Below are 16850 nucleotides of genomic sequence, written 5' to 3' on the forward strand. Positions count from 1 at the left end.
TTTGAATTAGTCAATTATTTTAAATAAAATTAAAATTATTCATTATTTCATTATTACATAATGATTTAATTTCTATAGGCTAGCCTATATTTTTTAGCAGACTTTTTTTTTTCCTGTCCTGGACTCGGTCTTGACTCGGACTCAAACCTTTTTGGACTCGGTCTTGACTTGGACTCGACTAGTCCTGGTCTTGGACTTGTCTTGGACTCGACAAAGGTGGTCTTGACTACATCCCTAGTACACACACACACACACACACACACACACACACACACACACACACACACACACACACAAGTGCTGGTCTTCAGCTGTGATGAGGTACACACACACACACACACACACAAGTGCTGGTCTTCAACTGTGATGAGGTACACACACACACACACACACACACACACACACACACACAAGTGCTGTTCTTCAACTGTGATGAGGTACACACACACACACACACTTACTGATTCAGTATTATATTGATGCTAGCAAAAGAAACATTGCATTAATCTTCACGTTTCTGAGAATAGCAGTGTTGCCGGTTCTGGAAAAGTGGATCAGCAACTCTACATCAGTGAAACAGGTTTGATGTGTGAAGCTGTGTGAACTCTGTGTGTCTCAGGGTATAGATGTGAAGTCCATGGGGCGTATCTTCGTGGGGCTGGTGAAGTGTGGAGCGTGGGGCTGTTTTGATGAGTTCAATCGTCTGGAGGAGACCGTGCTCTCCGCCGTCTCCATGCAGATCCAGGCCATCCAGAACTCCCTGAAGAACCACCGGACCTCCTGCCAGCTGCTCAATAAAGAGGTGCGACAGACACACGCCCTGTAGTGTAACTCGGAGAGGTGCGGTGAAGTAATTATTACCAGAGCTTTTCTTCATTTGTCAAGTCGAGTCAGCTTTATTTATATAGCGCCTCATACAATACACACTGTTTCAAAGCAGCTTCACAGAGATAACAGGAGGATAATGCAAGTTTGTTTCTAGAAGAAAATAGCGTCACAGTCCAGCTTAAGTAAGTTCAGATGGTTCATTTTTGTTTTAAAAAAGTTATTAATTTAGTTCATTTATATATATGAGGAGCTCTTTTCCAAAACGCTATAAATCCATTTAAATTTTTTTTAGGAAATAATTTTTTTTTACCTAGACCCACACATTTTGTGAATATTCAATTTATCCTGTTAAAATGTTTTTTTGGCTCAGTCTGAACTGCACAGGGAACTACACTGCGACCTTTTGAAATGCCATTGCGACCCTAATTTTTAATGGGTCGCAAATGTATCACTGATTATTTTTGCACCTATGTTTTAGGCAATATGCTATGATTTACTATGAGCATTTATTAAAACAGAAATGTGTATTTTAAGAATACGTTTTATAACGTGCTCTGAGCATTCAACACATCAAGTTGGCTTCAGCCCCGCGACCGTTACTTAGATTAAAACGTACCATTGTATCAGTGCTGCGCTCTCTCTCTCTCACACACACAAACACGGACGCGCACACACAGAGAGAGAAGATACTTGTAAAATGAAAATTGACGGGCTATAGTTTAAAATTTGTTCTTGCTTGTTTGTTTTTTTCTGTCAAAATGTCAGAAAGCATTTTGTATTATCCATCCGTGTTTTTAAAATTCGTTAAATGGCGGATGTTTTACTGTTAACACAGCCCTCGTTATATGTCGGATTCGTCTAACTTATACTTGATATTATTTTTAGAATAAGTGATTCGATATGCTATTATTAGACTCCTGTCTATTCATGGTCAACTGTTTTCTATAAATATGTTTGTATATGTTTGTAACATTTATGCAGCTAATGCGTGTCCTGTTTAAAATGTGCAATGTTCAAATGCAAAGACAGCATGTCACAAATAGAAGCCCTTTTCCCTGTGGGATTTAGTATCATATTTGGATATTGGAATAATAAATTAAGTAGCCTATCTTAATTGTACACAATGTTCCTGTTTTTGTTTTTTTTTACTGTTTTCTAGGGGTTTCTTAATTTTAGACAAGTTGACCAACACACAGTATATGCAATGCAATGCAATATAATGCATGTGTGTCCTATGTGTGACATATTTTGCAAACACAGGTAAAGGTGCCCAATATCAGTCATTTCTAAAGTAAAAAAAAAAAAAGTAAGTGTTTTGGAAAATATCTCTTTATTTGATTATCAGTAAATTTGTTTTCTATACAGAGATATCGGTATCGGCCATACAGTAACAGCAATATTAATATCGGTTATTATCGGTGTAGGCCATAACAGCAATATTAATATCGGTTATTATCGGTATAGGCCATAACAGCAATATTAATATCGGTTATTATCGGTATCGGCCACAATTTTCACATATGTGCATCACTACTTAAGAGTTCAGGAGTCTGCCCATCTGTGCCGACCATAGCATGTTTAAATCCATTTAGCACTTTATTGTGTACTGTATTTTCTATTGCAGTAAATCTATCCCAACCAATGTTAAAGAAAACAAAAACAAGAAGGCATGTGGTTTAAAAGATGGCAAGTAAAATAAAAAGCACATCTGTATGCAATACAGTTTCATTATTGTTCATTATTATCCAGAGCGGCTTACTATAAATAATTTGTGCGACCAAATCATGTTTTGCGCTAGTAACTGAAAACATTAGTAGCGCAAGTGCCACCAGTGGAAAAGGTTAGTAGCGCAAGTGCCACCAGTGGAAAAGGTTAGTGTAGTTCCCTGCTGAACATTAAATCAAACAACAAAATTGTTGATGATAAATTCAATTTTTTTTTTTTTTTTTTTTACGCTATAAATCCACCAATTTTTCCCCAAAAATTGATGGTTTGTCTTAAAAAAAAAAAAGGCAAGTCAGTCAGTAATAAATACATTGGCATTCAGTAAAGTGTCGAACCCATAAAAAGTAGAACCACTGTCCACTTTACATAAAACAAATCACGACATGTGAGTGAGAGAGTGAGTGAGTGGCGTTCACACCAAACGCGAATAGAGCGTCTGGCGCAAGCGATTTTCATGTTAAGTCAATGTAAAGACGCGTTTACGTGCATCTGGAGGTCCTGCGGCGCGAATGAGGCGTTTAGCGTCTGGCGCGATACGTGCGAGTGATTTGAGAGAGAGAGCGCGAGAGAGAGAGAGAGAATTCTGATTAGTCCAGAAGATGTATCGCGTTTAGGCTAAAAATAAGTTCGGCGCTTATCGCGGTTTGGAAAGGAACTGCATCTTGCAGTACATTTTAAACAAGGAAATATAGCGATTTGGCATGAAACGTTGATGGAGCAGTGAATAGGTTCAGTACACAGCAAAATGACATGACAAACTCATTTAAAAAAAAAAAAAAAGGCATTTATCGTGTTTTGGAAAAGAGCTCTTCATATATATATCCGTTCTGGAGTAAACTGTGATGTCATCGTCCAGCTCAGTTCAGTTCTTGTATAATAGTGTCACTGCAGGCAGATCAATAATATTGTTGAATATTAAATTAAATGTTAAAGTCCTCTCCTCTGGCCAATGAGCGAACAGTGTTTGAACAATTAGTTAACAACATTTGTTAAAGTTCTCGTGAACCGGAAGTTGTAAGCGTCTTTTCTCCAGTGTTGTGACGTATTTCCCAGTGAAGCGGAATATTGAACAGAGGGCAGTGTTTCACTCTAGCGCTCCTCCTCTCCATCAGACTAGCGGTTTGAGTGCTTAAGCGTTTTCAACCCAAGCCGTCAAACTGACGTCATCAGAGAAGGAACGCCATTCCAGACCGGAAGTAACTTTTCAGATTTTGATTAAAGATTACGACGGCACACTATTGTTTTCTGTGTATTAGCTTGCATGGATTAATTGTTCACCACAAGACTAGTAATATGTGCTAATAAAGTAAATAGGGTCAATTTTGATTTCATGTCGACTTTAACGAGCAAGTATTCATTACTTCAATGAGCTCATTGTTTCTGCATTAAATTATTACATTGTTTAAATTAATACATTTTTCGCTAACTGTGACTTTGTATATTTACATTTCTGAAACACTTAGACAGTTTCCTCTGATAACAGACTCTAAATTGTAATGTGGACACTTTCTGTAAAGATTACGGAGACTTTTCCCTTCAGTAAAAAGGTCTGGGAAAATGACCTCAGGTGATCCTGATCCCGTGCGGATAGACCCGCTGTCAATATGTACGTTAATATTTCCTGTTTAAAAGTAGTTTTCCGCATTTTGCAAGTATGGAGACGCTTGAAAAAGCATCAGTCTAGACGCTGGGACGAGTCTGTGGCAAAACTCAAGTGTTTCACACACACCACTCAGATCAGAGAGAAGATCGACAGCACTTGTTAGAGGCGAAACATCTTTTAGCGTTAGATAAGTGTCTATTACCAACACAATCCAATCTGAAGTTCATTAATACATCGTTCCTTCGGACAGAACTGTTTTATATACATAAATATAGGTTATGTGTGTTTGTGCACGTGATATCAGGAAGCAGCGTAACACACACATGAGTGTGACGGCGGTGTGTAAAGCGAGTTACTCTCCCACTTCTGCTGGTTTACTGAGATCTCTGATCCTGTGCGAATTGGCCATTAATATTACAGACGTCCTGTGGTAAAGTTACATCACTCCATCTACCCCTGTAAAGCTAATCCCGTCCGAATAGGGCTAAACACGCTTCAGTTCATGACACACACCAACACAACAGAGTCTGAGAGCGCCTGTGTGTGTTTTCAGGTGGAACTGGACCCAAACTCAGGCGTGTTTATTACTCTGAACCCAGCCGGTAAAGGATACGGAGGGCGGCAGAAGCTGCCGGATAATCTGAAGCAGCTTTTCCGACCGGTTGCCATGACGAGTCCTGATAACGAGCTCATCGCTGAGGTCATCCTGTATTCAGAGGGATTCAAGGAAGGAAAGGCACTTGGGAGAAAACTGGTCGCTATATTCAATCTGGCCAGGTAGAAGCTTGAGTGTTCGTGTAACACTATATATATATATATAAATACCTTCATTCATCAAAGATACCATTAAATTGATCAAGAGTGACAGTAAAGACATTTATAATTCTATCCTCCTGGGGCCCAGGAATAGACTTTTGTCCACTATAGTGGACATTATATTTTAGTGAATTTCTCTGACACCGTACATGTCACATGTCACATGACCTGGGTGTCCTGTAAAGAGCACAATCAGGGCTTTCCAGAGATACTAAATGTTTGGAGGTTTCACCATGAAAACAACTTCTCCTTGGTCTTTAGAAATGTCTGACATTGATTTAGTGATCAAATGTAGCACTCTTATGGAAATATGAAAATTCGACTACTTTTCACATTGTATTTCATAAACCAACATCTCAGGAAAACGTTATGGAGTTTCAAATCAAAAAATGACTTTATGTTCCAGAACAGGGCGTTGATTTCATACATCAGGACTTACATCATGTTTATCAGGCATTATGGGAGACACACAAGTGAATATGGAAATAAGTTATACATCAATATTCCTATGAAATATTAGATATTTTTATTAAAATGTTGCTAATTATTACTCCAATTATTACACTTCTTTTTTCATTAAATGTTGCTCCAAGAACACATATTAGATACAGTGTATAGATGCATTGCATTAAATGGGAATATTAATTTCTGGCCATTTTACCCACATATTGCATGAAGTAAAATGGTGTATTAATTCATTCCGTTATATCTTTTATAACATAGTTGAGAATCATCTTTATACAAATTTGAGGTAAAATAAATCCTGAAACCTCAACATTTATTGGTGATTGAAAAAAAATCCCATTGTTTTTGCCTATGCATATAATTTCATGTCATTTTATTTTTTAAACTGAGTCCTGGTGTCCACTACAGAGGACATAGCATAACATATGAATACAATATCATTTTTCAAAAATGTTTTTTTAAACATTTGTTTCTTATGCTCTAAACAATGTGATGACATGAAAAAAAAAACTACATTCAAAAACATTTTTTTCTGGGTCTCAGAAGGATATCTAATAGATTGAAAAATAAAATGTATCACGGTTTTCACAGAAAAATGAAGCAGAACAACTGTTTTCAACATTAACAATAATCATAAATGTTTCTTGAGCAGTAAATCATCATATTAGAATGATTTCTGAAGGATCATGTGACACTGAAGACTGGATTTTTACCGATCAAATAAATGCAGCTTTCAAAGACATAAATTTGAACAGTAGCGAATATATCATTAATTTTAAATCTAATTATTTGATGTTTATGTATGAATATACAGTGAGGAAAATAAGTATTTGAACACCCTGCTATTTTGCAAGTTCTCCCACTTGGAAATCATGGAGGGGTCTGAAATTGTCATCGTAGGTGCATGTCCACTGTGAGAGACATAATCTAAAAAAAAAAATCCAGAAATCACAATTTTTTAACTATTTATTTGTATGATACAGCTGCAAATAAGTATTTGAACACCTGTCTATCAGCTAGAATTCTGACCCTCAAAGACCTGTTAGTCTGCCTTTAAAATGTCCACCTCCACTCCATTTATTATCCTAAATTAGATGCACCTGTTTGAGGTCGTTAGCTGCATAAAGACACCTGTCCACCCCATACAATCAGTAAGAATCCAACTACTAACATGGCCAAGACCAAAGAGCTGTCCAAAGACACTAGAGACAAAATTGTACACCTCCACAAGGCTGGAAAGGGCTACGGGGAAATTGCCAAGCAGCTTGGTGAAAAAAGGTCCACTGTTGGAGCAATCATTAGAAAATGGAAGAAGCTAAACATGACTGTCAATCTCCCTCGGACTGGGGCTCCATGCAAGATCTCACCTCGTGGGGTCTCAATGATCCTAAGAAAGGTGAGAAATCAGCCCAGAACTACACGGGAGGAGCTGGTCAATGACCTGAAAAGAGCTGGGACCACCGTTTCCAAGGTTACTGTTGGTAATACACTAAGACGTCATGGTTTGAAATCATGCATGGCACGGAAGGTTCCCCTGCTTAAACCAGCACATGTCAAGGCCCGTCTTAAGTTTGCCAATGACCATTTGGATGATCCAGAGGAGTCATGGGAGAAAGTCATGTGGTCAGATGAGACCAAAATAGAACTTTTTGGTCATAATTCCACTAAACGTGTTTGGAGGAAGAAGAATGATGAGTACCATCCCAAGAACACCATCCCTACTGTGAAGCATGGGGGTGGTAGCATCATGCTTTGGGGGTGTTTTTCTGCACATGGGACAGGGCGACTGCACTGTATTAAGGAGAGGATGACCGGGGCCATGTATTGCGAGATTTTGGGGAACAACCTCCTTCCCTCAGTTAGAGCATTGAAGATGGGTCGAGGCTGGGTCTTCCAACATGACAATGACCCGAAGCACACAGCCAGGATAACCAAGGAGTGGCTCTGTAAGAAGCATATCAAGGTTCTGGCGTGGCCTAGCCAGTCTCCAGACCTAAACCCAATAGAGAATCTTTGGAGGGAGCTCAAACTCCGTGTTTCTCAGCGACAGCCCAGAAACCTGACTGATCTAGAGAAGATCTGTGTGGAGGAGTGGGCCAAAATCCCTCCTGCAGTGTGTGCAAACCTGGTAAAAAACTACAGGAAACGTTTGACCTCTGTAATTGTAAACAAAGGCTACTGTACCAAATATTAACATTGATTTTCTCAGGTGTTCAAATACTTATTTGCAGCTGTATCATACAAATAAATAGTTAAAAAATCATACATTGTGATTTCTGGATTTGTTTTTTAGATTATGTCTCTCACAGTGGACATGCACCTACGATGACAATTTCAGACCCCTCCATGATTTCCAAGTGGGAGAACTTGCAAAATAGCAGGGTGTTCAAATACTTATTTTCCTCACTGTAAATGCATGTGAATATGTGTGTGTTTGTGTTCAGAGAGCTGTTGACGCCTCAGCAACACTATGACTGGGGTTTGCGTGCGCTAAAGACGGTCCTGAAAGGCTGTGGGAGTTTACTGCAGTTACAGAGACTGAACAACAACCCCAGTAAGAGACTCTCTCTGGAATCAATAATAACTTGATCAATAAACGGTCCAGGATCGCTTCACATCCGTATTCTCCTCATGTGTGTCTGCAGTGAAGGAGAGCTGGTTCGTGGTTCAGGCTCTGAGGTTAAACACCATGTCAAAGTTGACGTTTGCCGATAGTTCTCGGTTTGATGCCCTGGTCAGAGACGTGTTTCCTGGAGTGGACTTTAAAGATGTGGAATATGAGACGCTCAAATCTGCCCTGCTGTCTGTGTATGAAGAGGCACGACTGGAGATCATTCCCAGTCAGGTACCTGTCCATGCACCCTACCTAGGGCTCTACGAAATCTGTGTTATTTTTCCCCCCAAGTACAATTTTTGTTTCTCCCACATTTAGTTTTTTCCATTTACATTTTTCAAGATTCCATTTTTTTTTTTTTTTTTTTTTTTGCATTGCTTTTTTTCCCTCTAGTTTCCATTTGAATGGTTCAATTCAATTTTACTATCAATTTTGTCTTTGTTAATATTTGATTGTCCCGTAATGACTTCTTTGAATGTTTTCATGTAGTTTTACAAAAGCAAAACATCTTTTTAAAATAAATAATAATTATATTATTTATATAACATATATAATACACAGAAACCCAAAGGCCTTTATGACAACCTAAGTAAAAGTTTAGTTCAACTTGAAGAAATTACAACGGAAATCCAGAAATATTAAGATGAGGAAAAGAAGAAAGAATATATATATATATATGTCATCTATTTTGGCAAACATGTTTAATTAATTGAAATAATGAAACATACTTTACATACTTTATACTTTATATACATCCTTTATATACTTTAACCACAATTTATTAAAAGTTGAACAAAAATTACATTTTACATTTACACGTTTACCGCATTATAGAACTCCGTCATGTTGAAGTGTGTGTGTGTGTTTTCAATAATTCCGTTCACGTTTTCCGCATCATAGAACTCCGTCATGTTGAAGTGTGTGTGTGTGTGTGTTCAATGATTCCGTTCACGTTTCCTGCTTTATAAAACTCCGTCATGTTGAAGTGTGTGTGTGTGTGTGTGTGTGTGTGTTCAATAATTCCGTTCACGTTTTCTGCATCATAGAACTCCCTCATGTTGATGTGTGTGTGTGTGTGTGTGTTCAATGATTCCGTTCACGTTTTCCGCATCATAGAACTCCCTCATGTTGATGTGTGTGTGTGTGTGTGTGTGTGTGTGTGTGTTTTCAATAATTCCGTTCACGTTTTCCGCATCATAGAACTCCCTCATGTTGATGTGTGTGTGTGTGTGTTCAATGATTCCGTTCACGTTTTCCGCATCATAGAACTCCCTCATGTTGATGTGTGTGTGTGTGTGTGTGTGTGTGTGTGTGTGTGTGTGTGTTTTCAATAATTCCGTTCACGTTTTCCGCATCATAGAACTCCCTCATGTTGATGTGTGTGTGTGTGTGTGTGTGTGTGTGTGTTCAATGATTCCGTTCACGTTTTCCGCATCATAGAACTCCCTCATGTTGATGTGTGTGTGTGTGTGTGTAGATAAAGAAGGCTCTGGAGCTGTACGAGCAGCTCCGGCAGAGGATGGGTGTGGTGGTGGTCGGGCCCAGCGGAGCGGGGAAGTCCACTCTGTGGAGGATGCTGCGGGCGGCGCTGGGTAAGATGGGCCGGGTGGTCAAACAGTACACCATGAACCCGAAAGCCATGCCACGCCAGCAGCTCCTGGGACACATCGACATGGACACGCGAGAGTGGTCCGACGGGGTGCTGACGTCCTCCGCTCGACAGGTGGTGCGAGAGCCACAGGGTGAGGACTCATACACACACACCAAATACAGTAACACACTAGTAAAATACACACATTCAGGGAATGTTAAATACTAGTGCTGGGCAACGATTAATCACATCCAAAATAAAAGTTTGTGTTTACATAATATATGTGTGTGTACTGTGTATAATTATTTTGGATATATAAATAAACACACATCAACATTGATAATGAACACTAAACACACACATTACGCTTTACCAAGGCCAAACACCCAATACACACAGTTTTTCAGTTTTTTCCTGATGGTGCCCTCCATTCCTCTCTTTCTCTCGTTCAGAGGTGAGCTCATGGATTATATGCGATGGAGACATTGACCCCGAGTGGATTGAGTCATTAAACTCTGTGCTGGATGATAATCGCTTACTCACGATGCCCAGCGGTGAGAGGATTCAATTCGGCCCCAACGTCAACTTCCTGTTTGAGACCCACGACCTGAGCTGCGCCTCACCAGCCACCATCTCCCGCATGGGCATGATCTTCCTCAGGTAACGCTTCTAGACTGTGAAAAAACATGGACGTAGTGTGCGTGACGTCACCCGTATGTTTCTGAGGAGCATTTTTTAATCCCAAAGTGGGCGGAGCCGGTGTGGGCGGAGTCCGAGCTTTGGACCCCATTAGTATGCCAGTAGTATGCCTGATCTAAATCTGTTCTTGCGATAACTTGTAGCTAACGTGAGCTGTCGAAACTGTTAATAAGAAAAATAGTAATATACACAAATAAACATTATTTTATGGTTCTTTTCATTTAAAAAAAAGTGTATTTGTAACATATTGTGCTGATTATTACTATTAAAAAATAATGACATAATTATAATTGCATTACGAATTACTGTGAATACGGTAAGGCAGTATAAGCTTAGGTAAAGCTCAGCTAGCACGATCATCGGATAACGTTAGCTGTATGCTATGCTACTATCTAAGCTAACTAAAAAACACACTAACAACGAGAAATGTTTAATTTCACAATCTATAGCTTCGGTTAAATACTAGTATATGAAACGTATAAGTTAAAATACATTAATGACTCGTTATAACGTAGTACAAACGTCTTCTATAATAAAGTGATTTTGTATGATTTGTAACCAGGCACTAAAGCGATTACCCATTAAACATGCTTTGAACCAATCCGATTGCTTGGGTCCTAAGCTCGGACTCATTTCTTCAGTAGGATTCATTTGTTCACCACACCGGCCGTCGCCATCTTGGCAGCGCGTCACTCCCAGATAAACAAAAATGGGCCAAAGGCGGGATTAGCTGAGGTGACGTGACGCTAACAGACAGCAGACAAACGGCTAGTAGTGACATCAGCGGCAATCCACCTGTCACTCAAGCGACCACGCCCTTAATTATGCAGAACTTTAAAGTGTAAATTGCAGGTTAAATTTTTCACGAAGATAATGCAATGTGTTTATTAAACATAAAGATAAGAACCGCCCACCATTGTTTTTTATACCAAAATGCTGAATATAATATGAAAAGTTGGCACTTTTAACAGTGGTTTTAACCGCTCCCTTCCACTAGATGGGGCGTGACGTCATAAGAGGAACTCACTAGTAGAGTTACCGGCATAGTCATAGCTATAGATGCCTTACATAACTACAGAAAAGTTGGTTGTATGTTTTATTTGATAAAAAAATTATGGATAAAATAACTTAAAGAGCAACTTGCAGGTAAAAAAAAAATCTAAATGAATATATAACCGTGTATGAAAATACCATATGAAAAGATAATGCAGGATTTAAAATGTTTTAAAACGACATAATGACACCAATTTAGTAGATAAAGTGAGCGTTTCTTTGACTGCTCGTACAAACCGCTTTTTTTTTCAACATCGCGTCATTTTACGTCACACGAGGGAGACGTGTGCTGTGCTCTGCCGCAGCTCAGTGCAGAGTGGGTTGGTATTCAGTAAGAGCGGTCGTGAGACAGTGTGTTTTCAGTAGTTTTTGTATTTCAATTTATCATCGTCATGGTAAATTTATGTGTTTGTGGAGCTTGCAAAAACTCCAGCCTGTCAGGACATCGAGTCCACCGGTTTCCTAACAGGAAAAAGGACGGTGCTATCTTTCGTGCCTGGGTGCGGGTTGTGCAGGTGAAGAGACGGGATTTCTCTTCCGCGTCGGCTTCGGAAAACGCGGTCGTGTGTAGCGTTCACTTCAGATCGGAGGATTATCGTCCCGGCGATATGAAGGAGTTCAACATGGGATACCGAAGTAAGAACCGGGTGAGACTCAGAGCTAGTGCGGTGCGGTTCCTTCAGTGCACGCATCTTCGGGTTCTCCCGCTGGATGTAGGCGCGAGCACAACATCAACTGGCAAACGCAATGTAAGCGGAACGAAACTGAGCTAACAGTTACTCGTTATTGTGTTTGTGTGGACCGTTTATCAGTTTGGACCAGTGCAGCGCGAGCCTGATCAAGCAACACTGTAGCCTAACTGCGAGATCCAGTAAATAAAGAATTCGCCACTGAAGTAATAACATCGCTGCGAGATCTAGTGAGAAATATTCACATTTCTCTGTTATTAACGGATCAAACAGCGCTGACGTGGAAACCTGGAATAAACATTGTGCAATGAATGAACGAACTATCCAGTGTCCACAGATCAGCAACATTCACCATGGCTTTACTGTAGTAACACTAACTGCAACCATGGAAGTTTGGCATTTTCCACTAAGGCCCAGTATGCATCCACCTCCCTGCAACACTGACTTTCCTCAGCTGTAAACATTGCCTCGCATTTCCCACACAAGCACCTATGGAACAAAAAATGTATCAGGAATAAATATCTCTCTGTCTCTCCATGAGAAACTGCTAAGTTATATCACGTAAGGTTAGTCTGGGCGGATATTAATGAGCATGACAAACGCCTGATCAAAGCTTAGTTTCTGTTATTGTAAGTTCCAATATGTTCTGTCTAACATTAATCCTGGCCTGTCCCTGCTCTCTTGGCAGCCTAGCAGGCTCATAATTGTATGGCTGTGGTCCGTAAACAATTTCCTCAGCGTCCGAAATGTCATTGCAATCCATATTTCCCTGTTGTTTGAATCGACCGCTCTCCCTCGTGCTACGTCACGACTCTCGCCCGTCACGCCCATTTTCAGATGCGGAAGTAAAATTTTCTCACAAAAACGACTCCAGAAGCCACTGTAGCATATTTATAAGTTTTTTTTAAAGAAAATCTAGTTCCTACATTATTTTTCTATACATTGACTTGTTGGGTCTTCTAACCTGCAAGTTGCTCTTTAACTGTAAACATACTCGTGTGTGCTGACTTCAAGGGGACCGTGATCCTGCCTGAAATGAGAATAAGCTATACGCAAAACAAGCGGGTTCAGGCACCGGGTTCAGGCACGTCAGATCAGCCGGTCGAGGTCGAGCTGTTCCACGTTCACCTCACGGCAGCACACACTCTCCACCGCTGATTCAACTGGGTGGCATAGCCCACACAAACACAGTGATGGGGACATCGATCTCTCTTTTTCTTTTCTGACAATAAACATCACTAATTAAATCGTGAGAAATAGCGTGGATTGAGGAAGGGTATTACATGACGTTTGAGGCGTCGATGAGACTAGCGATTGTGCCTGTGCAGTGTGTGCATCTCTACAGCTCTGATTTGGACTGACACCATGTAAGTAAATAATGTCTTCAGTCGTTGTCCCTCCTTGCTATTCTACATGACGGCAAACTTTTGAAAAGACTTGCTTGTTCCGTTATATTATCCGGGTTAAGTTTGCACCAGGCTAGCCTAGACTAGCTCTAACGTAGCTAACGTTACTCACCAGGACACCTGGCCAACCCTCCACTCATTCTCCTCACACCAAGCATTAATAACTCTTTGAGTGCCATGGGTCCCCTCTCTCACGCCTGACCGGTTAAAAATTGTAGGGCTGTGGTCCATAAAGAATTTGATGGTTTCCCACATCCTCAGTCGTTCTCCAAATAGCCATAATACAGTAGGAATCTAGCAGAGTATGGGTTGCGAGTTCCTCTTATGACGTCATCACCAGTTACTGAAAAAACACGCTACCTTTGAAGAAACCCCAATAAATGTTATTTTAACGCATTTTAAGACAGAAATAATTAAATATATACATATAGAGCACTTTAATTTACACATTAATTGGCTGTGGTGGTTAACCTGCAACTTACACTTTAAGGCTTAATATAATTTAAACGGATGAGTTATAAAAAAATTCAACCCTCTCACAGTCGTCATGAAGGGCAAAGTTAGCTATATAGACCAAACCCACTTTTTGTACCAGGCTGTAAACATGTTGTTTTCTGCTGTAAAGTTGGGCATTTTAACATGGGAGTCTATGGGAGTGACTCTCTTTTGGAGCCTCTAGTGGCCAGTCGATGAATTGCAGTTTAAGTCACTCAAAAGAGAGATGTTCTAAACGCTGCACAGCTTTATCCAACCTAAATCAGCCAATCAGCTGTCAGTTTGCTCATGTACCGTCCCCAAAAAGCAGTCAGTCATGTATGTCTATTTAAATATCACTGCAGTTTACATTTGATGTGTGTTACAGTGATGAAGACACTGACGTTGGCTCTCTGGTGAAGTCATGGCTGAAGAGGGAGGATGAAGACAACAGGATGAATCTGGAGAACTGGCTCAATGATTATTTCCACAGAGCTCTGGAATGGGTTCTCAAACAGGTGCCGTCCCATCACACACACACACACACACTCTAACTCGTTCATGTTCACGGCATCATACACATCTCCATGTGTCTCTCTGCAGAGTGATTTTGTGGTGGACACCAGTCTGGTCGGGACAGTGCTGAATGGTTTGTCCCACCTGAGAGGGGTCAGAGAGAGAGGACAGTTTGTCGTTGGACTCATCCGTGGTTTGGGAGGAAACCTCGCGCTCAAATGCCACCAGGAGTTCGCCAAGGAGGTCAGAGCCGCCCTGATTCATGGGAAATGTAATTTCATGCCTGCTCAGCCTTATCACCTGTCATTAAGTTTAGGAGCCGCTCCCTTACATTAACGCGAGTCGTAATTTAAAACTTGAGCTTTAAAGAAGCAGCAGTGAAACTCTGATGTGATTCGCTCAGGGGTCAGAATCTACATTTTATGTTGTCCGCTCTTAAAGTCAGTCAAGGTTTCTTGCACCATAAAGAGTCATAATTTAGTTTTCATGGTCATATTCCATCCTCTCTCTGCCCAGTAGAAATAATCAGGTGGTTTTGTTACGGTACCTCAATGTTCTGAATGTGTTTAGGTTCTGAGTTGGGCCAGAGAAAGCCCTCCTGACCCCCGTAAGCCCCTGGACACGTACTACGACCCTGCGTCCGGCCGTCTGTGTGCGTATGAGCTGCAGCGAGGGGACGGTGTGTGTGAGGATGACCTCAGTAACCCACACAATCTCCCCGTCATACACACACCTGACATGCAGCGCGGACTCGACCTCTTCACCCCGTGGCTCTCGTCCAATCACAGGCAGCCGTTCCTGCTGGTGGGGCCGGAGGGTTGCGGGAAAGGGTATGACACACATTCACATTTACATGTTTTCATCACACTTTAATTAGGTTAGATTCTCATTTTGCATATATTCTAGTTAGTGCTGGGCATGTGTTTACATAATATATGTGTGTGTACTGTGTATAGTTATTTTGTATAGATAAATACACACACATGCATGTAAATATTTAAGAAATATTTGCATGTAATTTAGATTATAACACATTTTTCTTAAATATATACATGCATGTGTGTGTTTATGTATACAAAATAATAAGTACACACATATATTATGTAAACACAAGCTTTTATTTTGGATGCAATTAATCGTAATGTTAGTGAAACACACTGTTGAACCCTGCTTTTACAAATACACATGCACAGAATGACAGATTGACTCACACGATGCTCTGTGTGTGTGTGTGTGTGTGTGTGTGTGTGTGTGTGTCAGGATGCTCCTGCGCTGTGCTTTCGCTCAGCTTCGCTCCACACAGGTGTCTGTTGTGCACTGCAGCGCTCAGACGTCCTCCCGTCACGTCCTGCAGAAACTCTCGCACATGTGTTTGATCATCAGCTCCAACACGGGGCGCGTGTACCGTCCCAAAGACTGTGAGAGGCTAGTGCTCTACCTCAAAGACATCAACCTGCCCAAACCCGACAAGTGGGGCACCAGCAACATCATTGCCTTTCTGCAGCAGGTCGTATGCTATACTTTCTTTTTTTCTTTTTTAGTGCAAATCAAGGTTTCTTGCACCAAATCAGTCTTTCACAGTATTTTTATTTTTTTTTCTACAGGTTTTGACATATCAGGGCTTCTATGATGAGAACCTGGAGTGGGTCGGGCTGGAAAACATTCAGATTGTGGCTTCGATGTCAGCAGGTGGCGCTGTGGGGCGGCACCCGCTCACGTCACGCTTCACCTCGATCGTACGCATCTGCACCATTGAGTGAGTACTGATACACACACACACTTACACATGTGCACTTAGATATCTAAATGATATGGAATCTAAATGGTATGGATGCTTTTTTCCAACACGGAATAAAAAAATAAAAATAAAAGGTAATATCTCACAATTCAGACTTTTTTTCCCTTGGAATTCTGAATTTACATCTCGCAATTCTTTGTTGTTGTTTCCGCCATTGAATAAAAAAATTCAAGAGGTAATTGCGACTTTTTATCTCACAATTCTCACTTTTTTTCTCTCGAAATTGCAATTTTGAGATAAAAAGTCACAATTGCCTTTTTTATTTTGAAATAAGCTTCCATAAAATGAGGACATTGCATAGAGTTACTTTATTTTTATACTAAGTTAGCTAGTTATAAATACTATAACCTCACCCTAACCCTAACAGACGACTTTCTGCATTTATGAGGACATCCTCAAAAGGAAGTTTTGGGTGGTTTTGGGTACAAATTTGTCCCCAAAAATGTTTAAGAAGGCACACACACACACACACACACACACACATTAATCCATCTCTCTTGCAGTTATCCAGACAGAGAGCAGCTGCAGACCATCTATAGTGCGTACCTGAAACCCGTGCTGCAGAGGACTCTG

General features: G+C 40.5%; 1 protein-coding gene across 1 annotated transcript in view; it reads left to right on the forward strand.

The window, feature by feature from the left end:
• Nucleotides 1-16850, forward strand: part of dync2h1 (dynein cytoplasmic 2 heavy chain 1) — a 116378-nt gene that overhangs the window by 38010 nt on the left and 61518 nt on the right. The window contains exons 35-46 of the mRNA XM_084127081.1: nucleotides 620-802; nucleotides 4710-4933; nucleotides 7882-7991; nucleotides 8083-8282; nucleotides 9529-9793; nucleotides 10095-10302; nucleotides 14352-14481; nucleotides 14567-14722; nucleotides 15050-15309; nucleotides 15740-15986; nucleotides 16084-16235; nucleotides 16781-16848. Of these exons, the coding sequence (XP_083983207.1) occupies nucleotides 620-802; nucleotides 4710-4933; nucleotides 7882-7991; nucleotides 8083-8282; nucleotides 9529-9793; nucleotides 10095-10302; nucleotides 14352-14481; nucleotides 14567-14722; nucleotides 15050-15309; nucleotides 15740-15986; nucleotides 16084-16235; nucleotides 16781-16848 (2203 nt within the window). The remainder of the gene's footprint in view (nucleotides 1-619; nucleotides 803-4709; nucleotides 4934-7881; nucleotides 7992-8082; nucleotides 8283-9528; nucleotides 9794-10094; nucleotides 10303-14351; nucleotides 14482-14566; nucleotides 14723-15049; nucleotides 15310-15739; nucleotides 15987-16083; nucleotides 16236-16780; nucleotides 16849-16850) is intronic.

Source organism: Abramis brama (assembly GCF_963993115.1).
Source record: "Abramis brama genome assembly, chromosome: 10".
Taxonomy (NCBI): Eukaryota; Metazoa; Chordata; class Actinopteri; order Cypriniformes; family Leuciscidae; genus Abramis; species Abramis brama.